Source organism: Salmo salar, chromosome 04, assembly GCF_965601325.2.
Source record: "Salmo salar chromosome 04, fSalSal1, whole genome shotgun sequence".
NCBI classification, from domain to species: Eukaryota; Metazoa; Chordata; class Actinopteri; order Salmoniformes; family Salmonidae; genus Salmo; species Salmo salar.
Genome location: NC_138294.1, coordinates 62,269,810 through 62,291,898, shown reverse-complemented (window position 1 = coordinate 62,291,898; position 22,089 = coordinate 62,269,810). Strand labels below are relative to the sequence as shown.

Below are 22,089 nucleotides of genomic sequence, written 5' to 3'. Positions count from 1 at the left end.
TTAGTTAATATTGCCTGCTAACATGAATTTGTGTCACTTCTCTAGCGTTCCGTGCAAGCAGTCAGGGTATATACAGCAGTTTGGGCCGCCTGGCTCATTGCGAACTGTGTGAAGTCCATTTATTCCTAACAAAGGCCGTAATTAATTTGCCAGAATTGTACATAATTATGACATAACATTGAAGGTTGTGCATTGTAACAGGAATATTTAGACTTATGGATGCCACCCGTTAGATAAAATACGGAACGGTTCCGTATTTCACTGAAATAATAAACGTTTCGTTTTCGAAATGATAGTTTCCGGATTCGACCATATTAATGACCAAAGGCTCGTATTTCTGTGTGTTATGTTATAATTAAGTCTATGATTTGATATTTGATAGAGCAGTCTGACTGAGCGATGGTAGGCAGCAGCAGGCTCGTAAGCATTCATTCAAACAGCACCTTCGTGCGTTTTGCCAGCAGCTCATCGCAATTCTTCAAGCATTGTGCTGTTTGACTTCAAGCCTATCAACTCCCAAGATTAGGCTGGTGTAACCGATGTGAAATGGCTAGCTAGTTAGCGGGTGCGCGCTAAGAGCGTTTCAAACGTCACTCGCTCTGAGACTTGGAGTAGTTGTTCCCCTTGCTCTACATGGGTAACGCTGCTTCGAGGGTGGCTGTTGTCGATATGTTCCTGGTTCGAGCCCAGGTAGGAGCGAGGAGAGGGACGGAAGCTATACTGTTACACTGGCAATACTAAAGTGCCTATAAGAACATCCAATAGTCAAAGGTATATGAAATACAAATCGTATAGAATGAAATAGTCCTGTAATTCCTATAATAACTACAACCTAAAACTTCTTACATGGGAATATTGAAGACTCATGTTAAAAGGAACCACCAGCTTTCACATGTTCTCATGTTCTGAGCAAGGTACTTAAACGTTAGCTTTTTTACATGGCACATATTGCACTTTTACTTTCTTCTCCAACACTTTGTTTTTGCATTATTTAAACCAAATTGAACATGTTTCATTATTTATTTGAGGCTAAATTGATAGTATTTATGTATTATATTAAATTAAAATAAGTGTTCATTCAGTATTGTTGTAATTGTCATTATTAGAAATAAATAAAAATCGGCCGATTTAATCGGTATGGTCCTCCAATAATTGGTATCGGCGTCGAAAAATCATAATCGGTCGACCTCTAGTGTCATGCACAAAGTAGATGTCCTAATCGACTTGCCAAAACTATAGTTTGTTAACAAGAAATTTGTGGAGTGGTTGAAAAACGAGTTTTAATGACTCCAACCTAAGTGTATGTAAACTTCCGACTTCAACTGTATAAAGATTTGGCTTTGAGTTACCATGTTGTTGCCAAAGGCTAGGGATGATGCTGAAACACTTTGCCATGCTCTGAAGAAAACGGAAGACCTTTATGACTGAAAGGCATGTCCCTCTTGCATTTTCAAGTTCAACTTTGCTAATTTGAAGTTCATGTCATTTTTCTTCCCTCAGGTCTACATGCCAGGCTTTCTGTCGAGTAACCTTTACTACAAGTATCTGAGTGACCTTATCAACTCTGTCCGAGCGGATGAGTTTGTGCTGGCCAGCGCTCCCGGTCAAGGCGTGGCCCCAGATGATGACCGCAGCACCAATGCTACCGAGGGGTCTCAAACCCAGGTAGATGACCTGCTCACACCCTGACATTTTCCTCATTTCATGAGACATTTAGAAAAGTTTGTCTATGTGCACTCAAATTAATGTTCAACAGCAGTAGCACTCGTACCTTTGTCTGTGAGTTGTTTTCCCTCCTGAACCGTTAAGGAGATAATGAACTTCGAGTAAATAGCTTCATACGTGGAATATTATTCCCTCTAGTCTTCTCTAACTGTGCAAAGTGTGATATTTGTTCTCATTACAGCAAGCTACCAAAAAGGTGGCAGCAGTGAAAATTCTGAAAAATTTTGACGAGGCGATAACGGTGGACATAGCCAGTTTGGACCCAGAGTCCCTGTACCAGCGCCCCTACGCTGGGTAAGTCTGCATAACCTCGTCTGGCCTTCTCAGATCTACATTTTCAGCATTCTCTAAGTACTGTCGTCTGTAAACAACATTTATTATTTCAACTCTTTGATCTGGTGTTTTTTCCCTAATGTTTCTCTACTGGATGATATTGTAGAAAATAGGGGTGCTAGATGTTCCCCATTGCTACCCTGAACTAGCCTGATGTTACTCATGTAATATTCCCCAAGGGTTCTTTTGGTGCAAGCTAAGTAAACCAGTGTAATGGCCACTGATGTGTGACCTAAACCACTCCAAATACAAACATGTTGTGAATGAATATGTGATGTTAAAATGCATATTTTCAAAGACTCCACCATGCGGTCCTCAGTGTGACCGCAGATTTGTAGGTTATCCCCATTACTTTATAGCAGTCTAATAGGCCAAACACACAGACTGATACAGTGCAGCCCCCAGTAGTGTCCTAGTTGCAGTAAGAGATTAGCCTGGTCCCAGATCTGTTTGTGCTGGGACCAAATGACAACGACGATAGGAGTTGGCTGTACAGCACAAACTAATGTGGGACCAGTCTAGTAACAGGGTGCTGTCTCCATAGATATCTGCTATCTATGACATCATTGGCTATGTCCCCTCTCTATTCAGAAGAATGACGTTTGGGAAAGTGAACGAGCTGGGCCAGTTCATCAGGGAGGCCGAACCTGAGCCGGATGTGAAGAAATCCAAAGGTAACAGACAAATACAAATTTACATTGACAATCTATATCTTTCTTTCTCTACTTCTCTTTTCTCTTATTTTCTCTCTTTTCCCTCTCTTTTCTCTCTCCTTTTTTTCTCTCTACTGTTCATTGTTGCTTGTATAATTTGTGTCATGTCATTCAAGCATTCATGGTGTGTGTATTGTCTTCTATTCTCATCCTGCAAACAGAAAGTAGGTTTAAATATGTGAGGCACCCCAAATACAACCTAAGGTGCTTTTAGTTCTTATAAAAGACAATACAGTAGATTTCTTAGAAGAGAACGTTCTCTGAGAACAGAATAAATCCATATAAAACTCCTGGACTAAACCTGTATATGTTGAATGCATTTTTTTAGTAGATTTCATGGCTCAACTTTTCCAGCCCTCGGTTTCTTCCAAATGCATCGATCGCATTCCAAGAGAATTCTGTTGTGTGATACATTTTTCATGTACCTCATATGTCTAGTATCTTTCAGAGCAATGGTTCCCAAACTTGTTATAGTCCCGTACCCCTTCAAACATTCAACCTCCAGCTGCGTACCCCCTCTAGCACCAGGGTCAGCACACTCACAAATGTTGTTTTCTGCTATTGTAAGCCTGCCACACACACACACTATACGATACATTTCTTAAACATAAGAATGAGTGGAGCATAAGAATGAGTGGAGCCTCGCGAGTGGCGCATTGGTCTAAGGCATTGCATCACAGTGCTAGCTGTGCTACTAGAGATTCTGGGTTTGAGTCCAGGCTCTGTCGCAGCCGGCCACGCCGGGAGACCCATTGGGTGTCGCACAATTGGCCCAGCATTGTCTTGGTTAGGGGAGGGTTTGGCCGGCAGGGATGTCCTTGTCCCATCGCGCACAAGCGACTCCTGTGGCGGGCCATGCGCAGTGCACGCTGATGCAGTCGCCAGGTGTACGGTGTTTCCTCCGACACATCGGTGCGGCTGGCTTCTGGGTTAAGTGGGCATTGTGTCAAGAAGCAGTGCTGCTTGGTTGGGTTGTGTTTCGGAGGACGCACGGCTCTCGACCTTGGCCTCTCCCGAGTCCGTATGGGAGTTGCAGCGATGAGACGAGACTTTAACTACCAATTGGATTCCACGAAATTGGGGAGAAAAAGGGGGGGGAAAAAATAATAACAAGAATGAGTGTGACTTTTTGTCACAACCTGGCTCGTGGGAAGTGACAAAGAGCTCTTATAGGACCAGGGAACAAATAATAATATAATAAGAATCAATAATTTAGCTCTTTATTTACCCATCTTACATATAAAACTTTATTTTAAAATTGTGAATAACTCACTACAGGTTGAGAAGGGTGTGCTTGAAAGGATGCGCATAACTCTGCAATGTTGGGTTGTATTGGAGAGAGTCTCAGTCTTAAATCATTGTCCACACACAGTCTGTGCCTATATTTAGTTGTCATGCTAGTGAGGGCTGAGAATCCCCTCTCACGTAGGTACGAGGATGCAAAGGGAATCAGTGTCTTAACAGCACAATTTGCCAAGGCAGGATACTCTGAGCGCAGCCCAATCCAGAAATCTGGCAGTGGCTTCTGATTTATTTAAAAAAAATAATAATTCACACAACGGCTTGTTGCAATTTCGATGAGGCTCTTGTTCAGATATCGGTAAGTGGACTGGAGGCATGAAAGGGATAACGAATCCAGTTATTTGTGTCATCCGTTTCAGGAAAGTACCTGCTTAATTGCGCACCCAACTCACTCGGGTGCTTCGCTATGTCATTTAACATTGTCCGTAAGCCTGAGTTCATTTGTACACAAACAAATTATACAATGATGGAAAGACCTGTGTGTTGTCCTTGTTAATGCAGACAGAGAAGAGCTCCAACTTCTTAATCATAGCCTCGGTTTTGTCCCGCACATTGAATGTAGTTGCGGAGAGTCCCTGTAATCCTAGATTCAGATCATTCAGGCGAGAAAAAACATCACCCAGATAGGCCAGTCGTGTGAGAAACTCATCATCATGCAAGCAGTCAGACAAGTGAAAATGATGGTCAGTAAAGAAAACCTTAAGCTCGTCTCCCAATTAAAAAAAAAACATGTCAATACTTTGCCCCTTGATAACCAACGCGCTTCTGTAAAAGCTGTACATGGTCGCTGCCTATATCATTGCATAGTGCAGAAAATACACGAGAGTGTCTTTCAAGCTGCCAGGCATTCCCTTGGCAGCAAGAGCCTCTCAGTGGACGCTGCAGTGTACCCAAGTGGCGTCGGGAGCAACTGCATTCCACTATGTCACCCTGTCATGGCTTTTGCGCCATCAGTACAGATACCAACACATCTTGACCACACAAGTCCATTTGATGTCACAAAGCTGTCCAGAACTTTCAAAATATAATTTCCTGTTGTCCTGGTTTCCAGTGGTTTGCAGAAGAGGATGTCCTCCTTAATTGACCCCCCATAAACGTAAACGGACATATACCAGGAGCTGTGCCAGGCCCGCCACATCTGTTGACTCATCCAGCTGTAATGCATAGAATTCACTAGCTTGTATGGAAGCAGTAATTGTTTCAAAACATCTCCTGCTATGTCACTGACGCGTCGTGAAACAGTGTTGTTTGATGAAGTAATTGTCTGTATAGTTTTTTTGGGCCTTTCCCCCCAGTATTGTCTCAGCCATACCCACAGCAGCAGGAAGAATTAAGTCCTCCACAATAGTATGGGGCTTGTCTGTCCTAGCCACTCAGTAGCTCACCATATAAGACACTTCTAGCCCCTTCTTATTAATGGTATCTGTTGCTTTTATACATGTCTTACTACTTGAAAGTTGTCTTATTTCTCGCTCAAACTCCTGTGGCTTATTTTTTAAATTGGCATGTTTTGTTTCTAAATGTCTGCGCAAGAGTGAAGGTTTCATCGAGTTGTGAGATAGTACTTTTACACATATAACACACTGTGACTGAAGAAAGGCACTACGCCCAACATAAGTGATCCCCAAATAAATGTAGTTCTCATCATATTTGCGCCTCTTCGATGGTCCAACGTCCCTGTATGTTGTTCGGTGCTTTCCCTGGTAAGGGGGCAGTAGCTCTACGGCTGCATCAGATTCACAACTGTCAGTGTCCATGCTAGCTGGGCTAACAACAAATGTAGAATTATTATTATTATTATTATTATTATTATTATTATATAAATATATATATATATAACTCTGTGTTGTTGTATGTGTTGAATTGCTATGTTTCATCTTGGCCAGGTCGCAGTTGCAAATGAGAACTTGTTCTCAGCTAGCCTACCTGGTTAAATAAAGGTGAAATAAAAAAGAAATATATTATTATATATATATATTATTATTATTATAATATATTATTATTATTATTATTATTATTAATATATATATATATATATATATATATATATATATATTAATATATATATATATTAATAATAATAATAATAATAATAATAATAATAATAATATATTTCTTTTTTATTTCACCTTTATTTAACCAGGTAGGCTAGCTGAGAACAAGTTCTCATTTGCAACTGCGACCTGGCCAAGATGAAACATAGCAATTCAACACATACAACAACACAGAGTTACACATGGAATAAACAAAACATACAGTCAGTAATACAGTAGAACAAAAGGGAACTTACTGTCTATATACAGTGAGTGCAATGAGGTAAAATAAGGGAGTTAAGGCAATAAATAGGCCATGGTGGCGAAGTAATTACAATATAGCAATTAAACTCTGGATGTGTAGATGTGCAGAAGACGAATGTGCAAGTAGAGATACTGGGGTGCAAAGGAGCAAGATAAATAAATAAATACAGTATGGGGATGAGGTAGATAGCCCATCTATGTACAGGTGCAGTGATCTGTGAGCTGCTCTGACAGCTGGTGCTTAAAGCTAGTGAGGAAGATATGAGTCTCCAACTTTAGTGATTTTTTTTTTTCAGTTCGTTCCAGTCATTGGCAGCAGAGAACTGGAAGGAAAGGTGACCAAAGGAGGAATTGGCTTTGGGGGTGACCAGTGAGATATACCTGCTGGAGCGCGTGCTACGAGTGGGTGCTGCTATGGTGACCAGTGAGCTGAGATAAGGCGGGGCTTTACCTAGCAGAGACTTGTAGATAACCTGTAGCCAGTGGGTTTGGCGACGAGTATGAAGCGAGGGCCAACCAACGAGAGCGTACAGGTCACAATGGTGGGTAGTGTATGGGGCTTTGGTGACAAAACGGATGGCACTGTGATAGACTGCATACAATTTGTTGAGTAGAGTGTTTGAGGCTATTTTATAGATGACATCACCGAAGTCGAGGATCGGTAGGATGGTCAGTTTTACGAGGGTATGTTTGGCAGCATGAGTGAAGGATGCTTTGTTGCAATATAGGAAGCCGATTCTAGATTTAATTTTGGATTGGAGATGCTTAATGTGAGTCTGGAAGGAGAGTTTACAGTCTAGCCAGACACCTAGGTATTTGTAGTTGTCCACGTATTCTAAGTCAGAGCCGTCCAGAGTAGCGATGCTGGACAGGCGGGCAGGTGCGGGCAGTGATCGATTGAATAGCATGCATTTAGTTTTACTTGCATTTAAGAGCAGTTGGAGGCCACGGAAGGAGAGTTGTATGGCATTGAAGCTCGTCTGGAGGTTAGTTAACACAGTGTCCAACGAAGGGCCAGAAGTATACAGAATGGTGTTCTCTGCGTAGAGGTGGATCAGAGAATCACCAGCAGCAAGAGCGACATCATTGATATATACAGAGAAGAGAGTCAGCCGGAGAATTGAACCCTGTGGCACACCCATAGACTGCCAGAGGTCCGGACGACAGGCCCTCCGATTTGACACACTGAACTCTATCAGAGAAGTAGTTGGTGAACCAGGCGAGGCAGTCATTTGAGAAACCAAGGCTGTCGAGTCTGCCAATAAGAATGTGGTGATTGACAGAGTCGAAAGCCTTGGCCTGGTCGATGAATACGGCTGCACAGTAATGTCTCTTATCGATGGCGGTTATGATATCGTTTAGGACCTTGAGCGTAGCTGAGGTGCACCCATGACCAGCTCTGAAACCAGATTGCATAGCGGAGAATGTTCGGTGGGATTCGAAATGGTCGGTAATCTGTTTATTAACTTGGCTTTCGAAGACCTTAGAAAGACAGGGTAGGCTAGCTTTAGGTCTATAGCAGTTTGGGTCTAGTGTCACCCTCTTTGAAGAGGGGGATGACCGCGGCAGCTTTCCAATCTTTTGGAATCTCAGACGATACGAAAGAGAGGTTGAACAGGCTAGTAATGTGGGTTGCAACAATTTCTGCAGATAATTTTAGAGAGGGTCCAGATTGTCTAGCCCGGCGGATTTTGTAGGGGTCCAGATTTTGCAGCTCTTTCAGAACATCAGCTATCTGGATTTGGGTGAAGGAGAAATGGTGGGGGCTTTGGCGGGTTGCTGTGCAGGGTGCCGGGCAGGTGACCGGGGTAGGGGTAGCCAGGTAGAAAGCATGGCCAGCCGTAGAGAAATGCTTATTGAAATTCTCAATTATAGTGGATTTATCGGTGGTAATTGTTTCCTAGCCTCAGAGCAGTGGGCAGCTGGGAGGAGGTGCTCTTATTCTCCATGGACTTTACAGTGTCCCAGAACATTTTTGAGTTTGTACCCCAGGATGCAAATTTCTGTTTGAAAAAGCTACCCTTAGCTTTCCTAACTGCCTGTGAATATTTGTTCCTATCTTCCCTGAAAAGTTGCATATCACGGAGGCTATTCGATGCTAATCCTTCTAATGCAGAACGCCACAGGATGTTTTGTGCTGGTCAAGGCCAGACAGGTCTGGAGTGAACCAAGGGCTATATCTATTCCTAGTTCTACATTTTTTGAATGGAGCATGCTTATTTAAGATGGTGAGGAAGGCACTTTTAAAGAATAGCCAGGCATCATCTACTGACGGGATGAGGTCAATGTCATTCCAGGATAATTACTGATGCTAGCATTGGATGTGTTCGTGGAAGCAGAACAACTTGTGTCATCGACAGGTGCAGGTGTAGTACTGCTGGTAGTAGCAGTACTACCAGTAGAGCTGGTATGTGTCTCTATGGACGCGAGCCTTACTTTCTTAACCATTTATCAATTTTCGAGCAAACGCAATGAGCAGCAGCTACGTTTGTTTACATACGGACCGTTAGTGGAATTCCCCCGAGAGCGTAATGGTTAATGTGATTGTATGTTAATTATTTGACTAGGCTACATGTATTTAATATTGCGTATTTATTTCGCTAAACACCTAGATGTTTTAATTTTATTTTTGGCAGTGAAACAAGGCTACTCAGGCGAGGAAAAAATCTCACCCAAATGTATAGCCCCGTTGGAAAATACAAATGGACTGTTTGAAAATGTTATTATTATTTAACTTTTTATGTGAATCCCATTTTTATTTGCTGTACCCCCGATAGCATTGCTTACCCCAGTTTGGGAATACCTGTTTCAGAGGAACAATAGATGACTGACTATTGACATCTTCTTCACTCACTCTTCTCTCTCTCCTCACAGGTTTCATGCTTTCTCTAGCCATGAAGAAACTTGTTCAAGGCAACTCAGATGAGGTGTGCACACCAACAAAACAAGCTCCTCTTGTGTTCAATCTGTTTGAACTAATGAATAATAGGAATGGTGAACATATTGAATTGTATGTGTGTCTGTGTGTTTAGGCCCAGGAGGAAATGGCCTGGAAGATCGCTAAGATGATCGTCAATGACGTAGTACACCAGGGGCACCACAACAGTCCTGACAAATCCACCAAGGTATGTCAAATTGTTCCGGATAGCTGTATGCCCCAAGCCATTGCATTTATCTAATACAGTAGTCAACTATATCAAATAAAATGACTCTTCAGTCATGACAAGTTTACTGTTGTATGATGATTGTCCATGTTTCATTGTCCATCTCTCTCCCTAGTTATGACCCTCCAGTGGAGAACCAAAAGATTGTCACTCCCTTCATCCTGTAGAGACAGACAGTGACATACAGATGTCACCTAGTCCAGTGATGAACTGTACACTGGATTCACCTTGTGGTAAAACGCATCAATGAAGATAGAAGAACAAAAGCATTCCATCATCTCCTGCATCAACTTGTACTGGTTTGTGTGAATGTTTGTGCGTGAGCGAAAAACTTGAAGTATATCATCCATCCATCCAACTCGTCGTAACACTATGAAGGTATCTCTGTGAGCAAATGAAGTGGAAAAAGAAAAGAAAAGCCAACAAGGCGGTTGCACAAAGAGCACTCGACTTCCTTCCTTCCTTCCAGAACAAAAAGGAGGAATGACAAACAAGGACACAAAATGGTGCTGAACGGGAGCTGTCAGAAAGAGCAGCACTTCAGAAAGCAATGGTGCTGCCGTGGTTACCTCTGTTACCATGCCATCTCAGAGGGAGCCTGCAGGGGTCTGAAACATCCTTCACTAAGCAATCACTAAGAAGACTAGGTTGTCCTCGCCATCTTCTCTCCGTACCCCACCACCACTACCGTCTTTGCCCATTCCTCATTCTTTGTTTTTAGATTAAATAAATTTGAAAGTGGTCAGACTGATGCCAAAAACAAATTCCAGCTGGAAGTAGAGGCTTTGTACAGTTTTATTTTGCGGCAGATGCGAATAATGCTTATATTCCTGGGCAGTCCTGGTGTATTTTATCAGTGGGGTGGGTTACTATGATGAGATGGTGAGTCAGAGTTGTACTTTCCTACCCTCCTGGCTGTGCCCTAATGTACTTTCTAGAGCAGGTCAGACATGTTACTGTCAAACTGGAATGGACCTTCTTGATTTCCTGGTCTTGCCATCTACCTGTAGCCCTGGCGACCCCTGGCGACCCCTGGCACCTTGTCCATATCATTACAGAGCATAGGCTAATGAATAGATACTTCTTATTATGGCCTGAAGAAGACGTGCTACAGTTGCAATGAAAGAATAACTCCAGGCTACTCCATGTATTGTTATAAATATGTAGATTTCTGGTTTACCCCCATTTATGGTGATTGTTGCAGTTTTCTTTTTTGTATGTACTGTCGAAAGCAATGTTTAAGCAAATCTCATTGAAGTGTACAGTGAATATAATGTTAATATTATTATGACTTTGCTTGAACCTCATTGAGATGTGTGGAAAAGAACCAGAAAATACTATTTTGGTACTATGTACCACTAATATTGTTTCTCTGACCTATGTGTTCTTAATCTATAATATATTTAAATTGTGTTTGATTTAAATATATATATATATTATTGAAATGTTTGCCTTGTGTTTGTCTATTTCGTTTTTTTATAGAGAAGGGACAGAAATGCTACCAATGATGGAACATGACAGAATTCTTTCTCTTTGCACTGATTATGTATGAAATCTTGTCTGCTGCCAAACAGGATGGATTTGGATCTATTTCAGTCGTCATTAGCTTGTTGGCTGGTCATAGTTTGTGGCCATCACGTTGTTAATTTGGGTATTTAACCTCTAGCATTGCCAGATGGTAATGCAACCTGTAATTCAGCAAATGAATGCTCATCCCAGTGCAGTTTCAAGTGTGTGGTTAGCTTTTGCATAAGCTCTATTGGTGTTCATGCTGCAGTTTTGCGCATCCAAATTGTTTTATCCTCTTTATGTTGTACAGTATGATATACTTTATTGTAAGTATTTTATGGCGTTCATGTAATAAAACTTTTCTGCCTATATTGTAGCTAAAGTAGGTAACATTATCAAACAGCAAAATCAGATTTTTCTTGTTGCAATGCCATTTAACCAGTGGGGGGCAATGTGGACTGTATTGAAACGTAAATGAGAAAGATAAATGTCGAACTACAAATGATGTTGCAATAAGTATATAATATTCAGTGATTTTGATGTTTGTTTAAACGACAAAAACAGGTTTTGTCCAATAATAATTAGGACTAGGTTATTTCACTGTAATATTAGTTCCTCTTGTTTCCCATAGACAATTGTAGTAAAATATGGGCACTTTAGCAAATGTTTAGTCAAATGTGCAATCTTTATGGTTTAGTATCACTTTGCTCTAAACATGTATTTACCTACCGTAAGTAACAAGAGGACACAAGGTTTACAACCTTTCTCTTGATGCGGATACGCCCACTTGAGTATTCCCTGTGCGCAATGACGCGCGCGCCAATGTGGACACTTTTGTTGTGTTGCCCACTGGTTACCATGCGTAACCAAAACCACAGCTTCTGCTGAACAAAGCGCGGCGACTCAAATACCCGGACTTATAGTCAGCAACTGCAACACTAACCATATGTTTTATTTTACATCTCGTGAGTAAAATTCGATTAAGATAATTTGATAGTTCAATGTTTCCAGGCGGCGACCATCTACGGAATGACAGTTGCGCATCTCTGTTTCGGGTGTGACAAACAGCTTTTGTGTCCTGCCGTGACTCATATTTCTAGATTCTCAAGTATAGTCGCGGATAGCCTATTTAAAGGAGACATTACTTCTTGTTGAGGTAGCAGCTTGTTTACCTAGAAGTGCTCATGTTTGACTCTTATGAAATCACGAGCCGATGTTTGGGTCACTGGAATATCCCTTTAAATCATTACGGATAACAAATTGTTAACTAGTTCTGTTGCTGCAGGAGGCTGCTGGTGTAACATTTGTTGGGGAGAGCTTCAGTTGATCTCTTCTGGGTGTGTGAGCTCCAAATGCATTCATTGCTGGATCGGAAGAAGAAAGAAGTAGGGGTTGGGATCGATCTGTCTCTGAGCTACTCGTTGCCCCAAGCTGCTAGGATGTTCAGCTGTGTGGGCTGCTTTTGGGTCTTCCTGTCCTACGCTCTGGTCGCTATCTGTAGTTTCAGTTTTATATCATCTGCATGGATTGTCAAGGACCATCTGAAAAATAAGGACTCTGTGAGCTTCGGCTTACTTTGGCACTGCTCCGAGTCCCTGGACCATATGTACAGATGCTACACCTTCGGAGGACTCGGGAAATTCGCTGAGATTCCATCCAGCTCGTGGCAGGTACATGACCATACATGGATCATACATGCAATACTTGAATGAATGTGTTATGGTAACAAATTAGTAAACAGTGTTGAGTACAATGGCAACAATGTTTATTGCATTGTTATTACATCTCAATTAGTAGCAACTACATGATCATGCATTGGCTTCCAGAATCCACAAAGGATAGTGTTCATTATGTTGTCTGTGATGAGCAAACATATCCCTTTGTCTTATAAGACCAGCTGAGAGAGGACTTTGAGCCATTGCAGCTCCTGCATCACTGTCTTGAGTGTATTCAGGACTCCAATATAGTGACATTAGTGTTGTTGATGATGGACATGGCAGCATGCACAATCAATGAGATTGAACTAAATCCAACCATAAACAGAACACTAGCTGAACACTGATCTCCCAAAGGACTAGGTATAGATTTCCATTAGGTGTTGTTCAAGCTCATACTCAACAGGTGTTATTGAATTAGTTATGTCACAATGAAAGGTCCTTGCCCTCAGGTGAGACCTGTTGACAAGGCTGGGGTTGTGGATTAACCTTCACATCATCATCTGGTGGATGGATGGAGAGGGGCCTAATCTCTCACCAGCAGAGGGCAAGTGTTTGGCACCTAATCTGGCCGATATATGGGTTTCTATTCTACCACTGTTAGGAATTAGTTACCATTAATAGGTAGTAGAGTACACTCAGGGAGGCGTAGCTACAGTAGTAATGAACTGTAAAACTAGCAATAAGGACCTGACATTTCTTATGTTACTATTCACTATTTATTCTGAGCTAAATTGTTTGTTGGAGCTGGGCCACGGTTAGCATGGCAGTTGAGTGAGATGACAGTATGGAGTGCCATAGGGAATCTCTCACATCACACACTTCCACCTTCAGTCAGTGGTCTTGTTTCTTTAATTCTCAGAGGATAACTGGTTACATAAGTACTGCCAGCCATAGACCCAGACACTGGTTACAGTCCCCTAGGATTTCAGTATTTCCTATTCAGAATATGAATGCTTTGCTTTGACAAAGCATAGCATAGTGCTAAATTTAGTTACGGTCATTAATGGGTCACAAACTATGAGGGAGAGATGCTCTTGCTCCTCTTGTTAAATAGCTGATGGTTTTTAACAATAAATGGTCTTAATGTAGTAGCAGTGATCCACTTTTGAAAACGTGTCAACAAGCATGAATCTTCAGTCTGTAAACACCAAAGATCTGTCATAAAAAGCATTATAATTCAACATTTTCAAGTCCATTCAAAACAGAATGAGGGCATGTGCTAAGAAAAGACTGGGGTAAAGCTATGGGACCTTGTGCTAAGTTAAATCAAGAGATGGCTGTCTAAGTGACCATGTTGGCTAACTTCCCGCCAAATGGAATGTGTGATTGTGTAAGTTATCTTATTTGCATCTCTGGGGCAGCCAGAAGCATGGGGCCCCCCAGGAGTTCAGTTGCATTGCACCATGGGTATTCCCGTAGAGCTATCCAGTGCATTCCAGTCCTTCTTTTCATTCTAGATTAGAAAAAGCAGGCCAATTGGATCCACGACCATGCTGTAAAAAAAAAAACCTGCAATATCCCACCAGCTTCCTCAGGAGTTATGATTATGTATGAGCAGGATAAATTAACATATGAAAAAGATATTTAATTAAGTGGCAGTTCAGATGTAGTAGCTAGGGGCTGTGTGCAGGAAAGAATCAAATGCGTAGCATCTATAGTTACTATAGTACTATAGTTTTCCCACACAGGTAGAAGATGGGATTTATACTGGATCAGGCAAACAGGTCTGAGCAGAGTACACAGTCTAATACAAAGCAGAGCAGAATGGGTTAATAATTCTACTACTTTTAGCCCTTCATATTTTCAAATGATGAAGATTCAGGTGTTTGTGGATAGGAGGTACTGTATTGCTGAATGGGAATTCCATGTATTTGTGCTGGCAACTAATGATCCAGGGACCTTTTGAAGAGTGCTATCACTTTATTTGAAGGGTTTCATCTCTGGGTTTTGACACATTTCGGAGTAGTCTCACCTGTTCAGACAGACAGGCAATACAGTACCTTTAGTACCCAGAGAGTTGAGTTGCTAACTGAGCAAAGTCCTTCTTGTACAGTGCCTAGTAGAAGTCTTCACACCCAAAACACAATTACAGAAATGTTAATGCCAAAGACACACCAGAATGGCTTTCTAAAAGGGGTTCTTGAGTGGTCTAGTCTCAATTCTGACATAAATGTATTTGAAAATCAGAGACAAGGTTTGAATATTGCTGTCTATCAATGATTCCCAACCATATTTACAGAGCATGAGCAATTTTGACAAAAAATGAGTGTACAAAACACTAGGAACACCTGCTCTTTCCGTGAGATAGGCAATCCAGGCGAAAGCTATGATCCCTTATTGATGTCACCTGTTAAATCCACTTCAATCAGTGTAGGTGAAGGGGAGGAGACGGGTTAAAGAAGGATTTTTAAGCCTTGAGATAATTGAGACATGGATTGTGTATGTGTGTCATTCAGAGGGTAAATGGGCAAGACAAAATATTTAAGTGCCTTTGAACGGGGTATGGTACTAGGTGCCAGGCGCACCGGTTTGAGTGTGTCAAGAACTGCATTTTCCCACTCAACAGTTTCCCGTGTTTATCAAGATTGGTCCACCACGCAAAGGTCATCCAACCAACTTGACACAACGGTGGGAAGCATTGGAGTCAACATGGGCCAGCATCCCTGTGGAATGCTTTTGACACCTTGTAGAGTCCATGCCCCGATGAGGCTGTTCTGAGGACAAAAGGAGGTGCAACTCAATATTAGGATGATGTTCCTAATGCTTTGTACACACGGTGTATGTTACCCTAAGAGTTGTGCAAAGTTGGTAGAATCTTATTCAGGTGCTGCCACCAATTATTTACTCTGGGGTGTGAAGACATACAGCTTTTACATTTTTTTTCTTTTCATTTTGAAAGTTTTCCATAATTTTCTTTCACTTTGAAAATATTGACTATGCTTTGTAGATCAGTAGGAAAAACATGAATCCTTTTTAGATTGACATTTAAGGCAGCAAAATGTGAGGACTGTGAATGGGGTGTGCAGACTTTCACTAGGCACTGTACATGGATACATCTGGGATCAGGTTGGCCCAAGCACAGCATCATAGTATCCCATGCTGCTTCATAGTAGCACAGCATCATAGTATCCCATGCTGCGTCATAGTAGCACAGCATCATAGTATCCCATGCTGCTTCATAGTAGCACAGCATCATAGTGTCCCATGCTGCTTCATAGTAGCACAGCATCATAGTATCCCATGCTGCGTCATAGTAGCACAGCATCATAGTATCCCATGCTGCTTCATAGTAGCACAGCATCATAGTATCCCATGCTGCTTCATAGTAGCACAGCATCATAGTATCCCATGCTGCTTCATAGTAGCACAGCATCATAGTATCCCATGCTGCGTCATAGTAGCACAGCATCATAGTATCCCATGCTGCGTCATAGTAGCACAGCATCATAGTATCCCATGCTGCTTCATAGTAGCACAGCATCATAGTATCCCATGCTGCTTCATAGTAGCACAGCATCATAGTATCCCATGCTGCGTCATAGTAGCACAGCATCATAGTGTCCCATGCTGCGTCATAGTAGCACAGCATCATAGTATCCCATGCTGCGTCGTAGTAGCACAGCATCATAGTATCCCATGCTGCGTCATAGTAGCACAGCATCATAGTATCCCATGCTGCGTCGTAGTAGCACAGCATCATAGTATCCCATGCTGCTTCATAGTAGCACAGCATCCCAGCATCACGCCCCCATGGCCATTAATAACTTACGGCCCTCGCTTCACCCCCTCCAGGCCGACACCCCTCATTGGTGTACAGATTATTCCGCTGATGCTCTTGTCCTCCTTTTTAAAACAACTCCACCTCTCTCTCCCACACACATTTACACACACACTCACACTCACTCACACAAAAACACACACAATATGCATCCCGAACACACAAAAACGCATACACATGCACACACAAATATGCACACACACACACATACAAACACATATACATATGCATGCATGCACACACCAAGCGCACATACACACTCACACACTAACTGCCCCCCCTCCAACATTCACACTACCACCCACAACCATCACCTTCTGTTCTCCTTTGTATATGACAGGTTAAAAAGGCCCCCCTATCTCAGAAACCATGCCCTATCTCAGAAACCATGGGGTCTGTGGAGTCCATCAGTGAGGGGCTGTGTTCAGCTGGCCTACAATGAGAGCTCACACTGATTTGTGTGTGTACAGAGCCCAGTAGAGGGGACAGAACAAGAAGGAGGGCTTTGGCTTTCTCACACTCCCTCTGTGGCTGGCCTAGATGTGCTCTGGTTCTGTGGTCAATTTCTGTCCTCCCTCCATGTTTTAAAGCCCTGGTTGGCCTGCGCAGCCATCCAGCCTTGGCACTGAGGAGCCAGCCAAGAGATGTGAGATCAGGGCTTACATCTGTGCATGTGTTTTCAACCTGTTTGTTTAACACACTCATTCCATCCCAGAGCTAGTTGCCACCGTAGCAGACACTATCAGGCCTGCCAGTCAGGGCTGCAGCCTGGCACATTACATGTAAATGTAAATACGTGATACAATGGAATTATACAGTAATTATAATCTATTACAAAGTTATATAAGCAGTCAATATAATACATTTTATAAACAGAATTGCATAGTTTACTATAATATTAAGGAATGAACTGAAACGGAGGGGATTATTAGAATCAAGCCTGATTATATCAAGTCATTTCTCCTCCTCTCTCATAAGACTAACTGAGTTGTGTTGATGTTATTGTCCTCAATGCAGCCTGAGTCCTGCCTGTGTGTTCTGGGGCTGCAGGCAGCAGTTGACAGGTTGGTAGGTGTCACAGGCCGGCTCATAGCCTGTGTCAAAAATGAGGGGACATGAACAATAGGTATAGGCCAATCAAAAGGTTCTTTATTGTAAACCAAAAACGTAACTTTAAACAAAGAAAAAGGAATGAGGTGTGGAAATGTCATAATGTAGGGTGAATGTAAGGTGCATGGATGCATGAATCTGTGTGTGTGAACATGACTGAGTGGAAACTAAGTAAACCTACAAAGGAACAAACAAAACAGGATCATACCTGGAGGAGCAGGGAGAGAGAAAGAGAGAGAGTGGTTAGTGAAGCAGTTTAACACCCTGAGCCCAGGTGGCTCCAATCACTAACGACCCTCCTCTGCCTGCAGGAGGAACCGCCCCTGCACTGCAGAGGAGGAGCCGTGATAGTACAGGTGTTAGAGGTTGCCAGGTTGGAGGAAGTGTTAGCTAGGGGCTTGTACTCAGACCTGCTGCTTGGTAAATTGTGGAGGAGGAGGAGGTGGTGCTCGCCTCACCTGCCAGAAGAATTTCACTTAAATTGTTAGTAGTTTAGTGTGCTTCCAGCAGCTGAAGGCTGGTATCCTCTGGCTCCACCCACAGCTGTAGACACTGGCACTGCTGGATTAACCTGGCCCTGTAGCATGCTGGATTAACCTGGCCCTGTAGCATGCTGGATTAACCTGGCCCTGTAGCATGCTGGATTAACCTGGCCCTGTAGCATGCTGGATTAGTGCTCCGTCTTGACACATCCAACTGCTGTGTGAATGGTGTGTGTGTGTGTGTGTCATCTATGTGTGAGTGTATCTGTGTGTGTGCGTGCGTGCGTGTGTACTTCTACAAAGATTGTCATGGTTGCAATGTAGATGAGTCATGGCCAATCTCCAGAAACAGTGATTGGAAAATGTAGAAATTCATCCTCATCTTTTGTTTCTCTTCAGAAAATGGCAGGATAATAAGCCTGAGATTCCCAGGGTTGAAAAACGAGTTTTAATGACTCCAACCTAAGTGTATGTAAACTTCCGACTTCAACTGTAAAACCCCCCCTAAACTTTCATAGTCCATAGCGACAGAATAAAGCTGGCTCTGAGTGGAAGTGGAATGCTCTTCAAATGGAATTAACTGAACTTTGGGGTGGGGTTGATCAGTCCAGGCAATTCCTATTTCTTTCTGCACTGTACCTTTTTGGCATCAGGGGGAGGAAGCAATGATGTGCTCCGCTTGAATCTGTTAGGGCCCTCTGCCTGCCCAACAAAATGGGGAGTCCAGCCCCCGGGTGTTATCAGAGGCTGCTGCTGCTACTGTAGGTAATACAATTATGGACGAGGTGTGTGTGTGTGTGTGTGTGTGTGTGTGTGTGTGTTGGTCTCTACTCTCGAGGTCCTGGAACCTATCCTTGTTTTGAGAGAGGAAATGAGAAGCATGGCAGCTTGCAGGTTGGGCCAAGCCAGGAGCCAAGGTCCCAGAAGGGCCCACATATTACAATGGCACGGGAGTTAATGGATTCCCTGTCACTCCGCAAGATATATACCAGTTACGCCCATGCACTTTCACAATGAAGAGTTGCAAAATCTCTCCAAATCGAAAGCACTCTCTGTCCTTTTCCTGGTGCAGCCTGAGGCTAAGGTTTTACTCCCTGTAGATTTACTGTTTGTGCTCACCAATGTCTCTATGTAATGTGTCCTCTCCTCCCCTCCACTCTTTCAGTAGGATTAGGCCTCCGATTCATGGCTAATGGGATAGCTAGCTAATGGGATAGCTAGCTATGAGCTAGTCATCCCATTAGTGGTGAAAGGTATTTGTCCAGGAATGTGTATCTCTACTATAGATGATGTTATGTGGCCTAATGATAGTAAGTGTGTCCCCAGCAAACCGGGAACATTCTCAGAACATTAAAACTTCTTACATCTCGGCCTAGCCAATATCCAATGGAACAGCGTGGCGCAAAATACAAAAACCTCAAAAATCCAATAATTTCAATTTCTCACACATACGACTATTTTACACCATTTTAAAGATACACTTCTCCTTAATCCAACCACATTGTCCGATTTCAAAAAGGCTTTACAGCGAAAGCAAAACATTAGATTATGTTAGGAGAGTACATAGACCAAAATAACCACACAGCCATTTTCCAAGCAAGCATATATGTCAATAAAACCCAAAATACAGCTAAATGAAGCACTAACCTTTGATGATCTTCATCAGATGACACTCCTAGGACATTATGTTATACAATACATGTATGTTTTGTTCAATCAAGTTCATATTTATATCCAAAAACAGCTTTTTACATTGGCGCGTGATGTTCAGAAAATGTATTCCCACCAAAAACTTCCGGTAAATTTACAAAAATACTCATCATAAATGTTGACAAAATACATAACAATTATTTTAAGAATTATAGATACAGAACTCCTTTATGCAAATCGCTGTGTCAGATTTTAAAATAGCTTTTCGGCGAAAGCACATTTTACAATATTCTGAGTACATAGCTCGCCATCACGGCGAGCTATTCAGACACCCGCCAAGTTCGGGGCAACCTAAACTCAGAATTAGTATTAGAAATATTGTATTACCTTTGCTGATCTTTGTCAGAATGCACTCCCAGGACCGCTACTTCCACAAGAAATGTTGTTTTTGTTCGAAATAATCCATAGTTATGTCCAAATACCTCCGTTTTGTTCGTGTGTTCAGGTCACTATCCAAAGGGTAACGCGCGAGCGCAATTCGAGACACAAAAAGTCAAAATGTTCCATTACCATACTTAGAAGCATGTCAAACGCTGTTTAAAATCAATTTTGATGGTATTTTTTACGTAAAATTGCGATAATATTCCAACCGGACAATAGTGTATTCATTCAAGGAGAAAAAGAAAAAACGGTGTGCTCGCGGGAACGCGCATATCCAATCTCTTTGTCCTCAGGCAGACCACTCAGTAACTGAGTTCCTATACTCTGCCCAGAGACAGGAGAAGGCTCAATCCACTTTCTGAAGGCTTTAGACAGCCAATGGAAGCCTTAGAAAGTGCAACGTAACAGCACAGATACTGTAGTTGCAAAAGGGACTAGAAAGAAGAACTACATTTCTCAGATCCTACACTTCCTGGTTGACTTTTTCTCAGATTTTTGCCTGCCATATGAGTTCTGTTATACTCACAGACACCATTCAAACAGTTTTAGAAACTTCAGAGTGTTTTCTATCCAAATCTACTAATAATCTGCATATTCTCATTTCTGGGCAAGAGTAGTAAGCAGTTTAAATCGGGTACTTTTTTCATCCGGCCGTGAAAATACTGCCCCCTATCCATATCAGGTTAACCATTAAGTTCTAGTTAGGGTTTTATCTAAGATTAGGATGATAAAATCCCAAAAACAGTCAGAGAAGGTTTTAGATAAAAACATTTACATTTTTTCATGAACTATCCTTGGAATGTTCTTTTAACATTCACTAAAATCTGTGCATCTGTAACAACTAACACAAAACATTACCCAAAAGTTCTCATTAGGTTTCCAGGTAATGTAATAACACAATGTACCAGTGATGTTTTCCCAGCAAACCAAAATTGGTTCTGTTGAAGTTTACAGAACATTAGTTGGGTTGCGGCAAATGTTCACATAACACAAAAACTGTCCAGTCATTTTGAAGATTATAATATGTTTGTATAAAACGTTCTCCTAATGTTGCAAGAATGTTCCAATAAGACATTTAATCAGTTGTTTAAAGGTTCACAGAATGTTTCATTAGGTTGTGGGAACAGTCTGGTGAGAACATTGTGGGGACATCATGGCTGTAACTACATATGAGGACATTAGGAAGCAGAGGAGACCGAGAGAGAGGAAGCAAGCAGAGAGAGAGGTTAGTGCAGTGGTTTCCAAATTTGGGGTCGGGACCCCATGTGTGGTCCCCTGAGAAAATCTCTACTAATCTTATCAAACAAGTTTGGAACTTAAATAAGACATGTTTCAATATGAACATCTCCACATGACCTATCTTCCCTATAGGCCTACAATAAAATACAATCAAAATGCAAACCAAGTTTTTTTTTAAATCATACGGTTTCGTTTCGTCGCTGATGCTACGTTTCGGTGTGACTCATTTCTCATATTTCCCTCCTTTCAGGGGTATACCATTACAATTGTTTAGCTAATAGGCTGTGTGTTTGTAGATCGACTGAGATGAATGAACCAACAGCAGCCAAGGTGATTTCTGCTGTTCTCCAAATAGCATTTTTTTATTACATTTTTTATGTAGAAATGTTGTAAATACATTTTTATTTTATTTAGTGATCAAATAAAATCTCTCTAAAACTCAAACCCTGTTTACGGCCCTGGGGACATCATAAAATATATGTTCCCAGAACACAAAACTGTCCAATTGTGCGGATGATTCAAAAATGTTTCTTTTAGGGTGAAAAAAACATTCACCTGATGTTACAAGAACGTTCCCAGAACACATTTAGTCTGTTCTTTAAAGGTCCCCAGAATGTTTCATTAGGTT

General features: G+C 41.9%; 2 protein-coding genes across 3 annotated transcripts in view; both read left to right on the top strand.

The window, feature by feature from the left end:
• The window catches only part of LOC106603515 (A-kinase anchor protein 10, mitochondrial), a 31,018-nt gene extending 19,606 nt beyond the window's left edge, over positions 1-11,412 (top strand). The window contains exons 10-15 of one of the 2 annotated variants that reach the window (XM_082974606.1): positions 1,501-1,665; positions 1,907-2,019; positions 2,653-2,732; positions 9,245-9,297; positions 9,403-9,495; positions 9,650-11,412. In XM_082974606.1, the coding sequence (XP_082830732.1) occupies positions 1,501-1,665; positions 1,907-2,019; positions 2,653-2,732; positions 9,245-9,297; positions 9,403-9,495; positions 9,650-9,655 (510 nt within the window). In that variant the 3' untranslated portion in view covers positions 9,656-11,412. Of the gene's footprint in view, positions 1-1,500; positions 1,666-1,906; positions 2,020-2,649; positions 2,733-9,244; positions 9,298-9,402; positions 9,496-9,649 lie in introns of both variants that reach the window. The other variant, XM_014197306.3, reaches the window with a different exon arrangement.
• Positions 11,413-11,715: 303 nt separating this feature from the next.
• Positions 11,716-22,089, top strand: part of LOC106603516 (LHFPL tetraspan subfamily member 7 protein-like) — a 164,415-nt gene continuing 154,041 nt past the window's right edge. The window contains exon 1 of the mRNA XM_014197307.3: positions 11,716-12,713. Within this exon, the coding sequence (XP_014052782.1) occupies positions 12,396-12,713 (318 nt within the window). The 5' untranslated portion in view covers positions 11,716-12,395. The remainder of the gene's footprint in view (positions 12,714-22,089) is intronic.